The sequence below is a fragment of the Acanthisitta chloris genome, unplaced genomic scaffold (genome assembly GCF_000695815.1).
Source record: "Acanthisitta chloris isolate BGI_N310 unplaced genomic scaffold, ASM69581v1 scaffold6666, whole genome shotgun sequence".
Taxonomy (NCBI): Eukaryota; Metazoa; Chordata; class Aves; order Passeriformes; family Acanthisittidae; genus Acanthisitta; species Acanthisitta chloris.
Genome location: NW_008677574.1, coordinates 1 through 613, shown reverse-complemented (window position 1 = coordinate 613; position 613 = coordinate 1). Strand labels below are relative to the sequence as shown.

General features: G+C 64.6%; 1 protein-coding gene across 1 annotated transcript in view; it reads right to left on the bottom strand.

Moving 5' to 3' along the window:
- XPR1 (xenotropic and polytropic retrovirus receptor 1) overlaps positions 1 to 262 on the bottom strand; it is a gene marked incomplete at its 5' end in the record, with an annotated part of 112,459 nt that extends 112,197 nt beyond the window's left edge. The window contains one exon of the mRNA XM_009076558.1: positions 140 to 262. Coding sequence (XP_009074806.1) covers positions 140 to 262 — 123 coding nt within the window. The remainder of the gene's footprint in view (positions 1 to 139) is intronic.
- Positions 263 to 613: the final 351 nt, after the last annotated feature.

Sequence of the window (613 nt, the reverse complement as noted above, 5' to 3'; positions counted from 1 at the left end):
ACCGCCCCCGGCCCCCCCTGCCACTTTGACTGCTCAGGCTGCAACAGCAAACGGTTTTGCTACAAATAACCACCTCCAGCTCGGTCTGGTTAAACTCAAGCCGCGCAGCAGTGTGATACCCAGCGCCGGCGCGACAAACCTGAGCCGAAGCAATCAGCGCGACCTTTAGCAGGCTGGCGCAATAAACCCCGAAGGTAGCTGCATTCTGCGGGCAATCCGCGGCTAACGCAGCACCGCTCGGCGCACACAGCGCGGCTCGAGCCTGAAACAGCGGGATGCAAACCGCGTTTGGGAACAGCGATAGGAGGGGAGCGGGTGGCGGTTCGCTGCCCTGTCTGGGTGGCCCCGGTGTGGTTCGCTGCCCTGTCTGGGTGGCTCCGGTGGGTTCGCTGCTCTGTTTGGGTGGCTCAGTTGGGGTTCGCTGCCCTTTTCGGGTGGCTCCGGTGGGTTCGCTGCTCTGTTTGGGTGGCTCAGTTGGGGTTCGCTGCCCTTTTCGGGTGGCTCCGGTGGGTTCGCTGCCCTGTCTGGGTGGCTCAGGTGAGCGGTGCGATAACGAAGGTGTCCCCCGGGAGAGCAGTGCCAGCACGGCGGGATCGCCCTTGGCAGCCTCCCG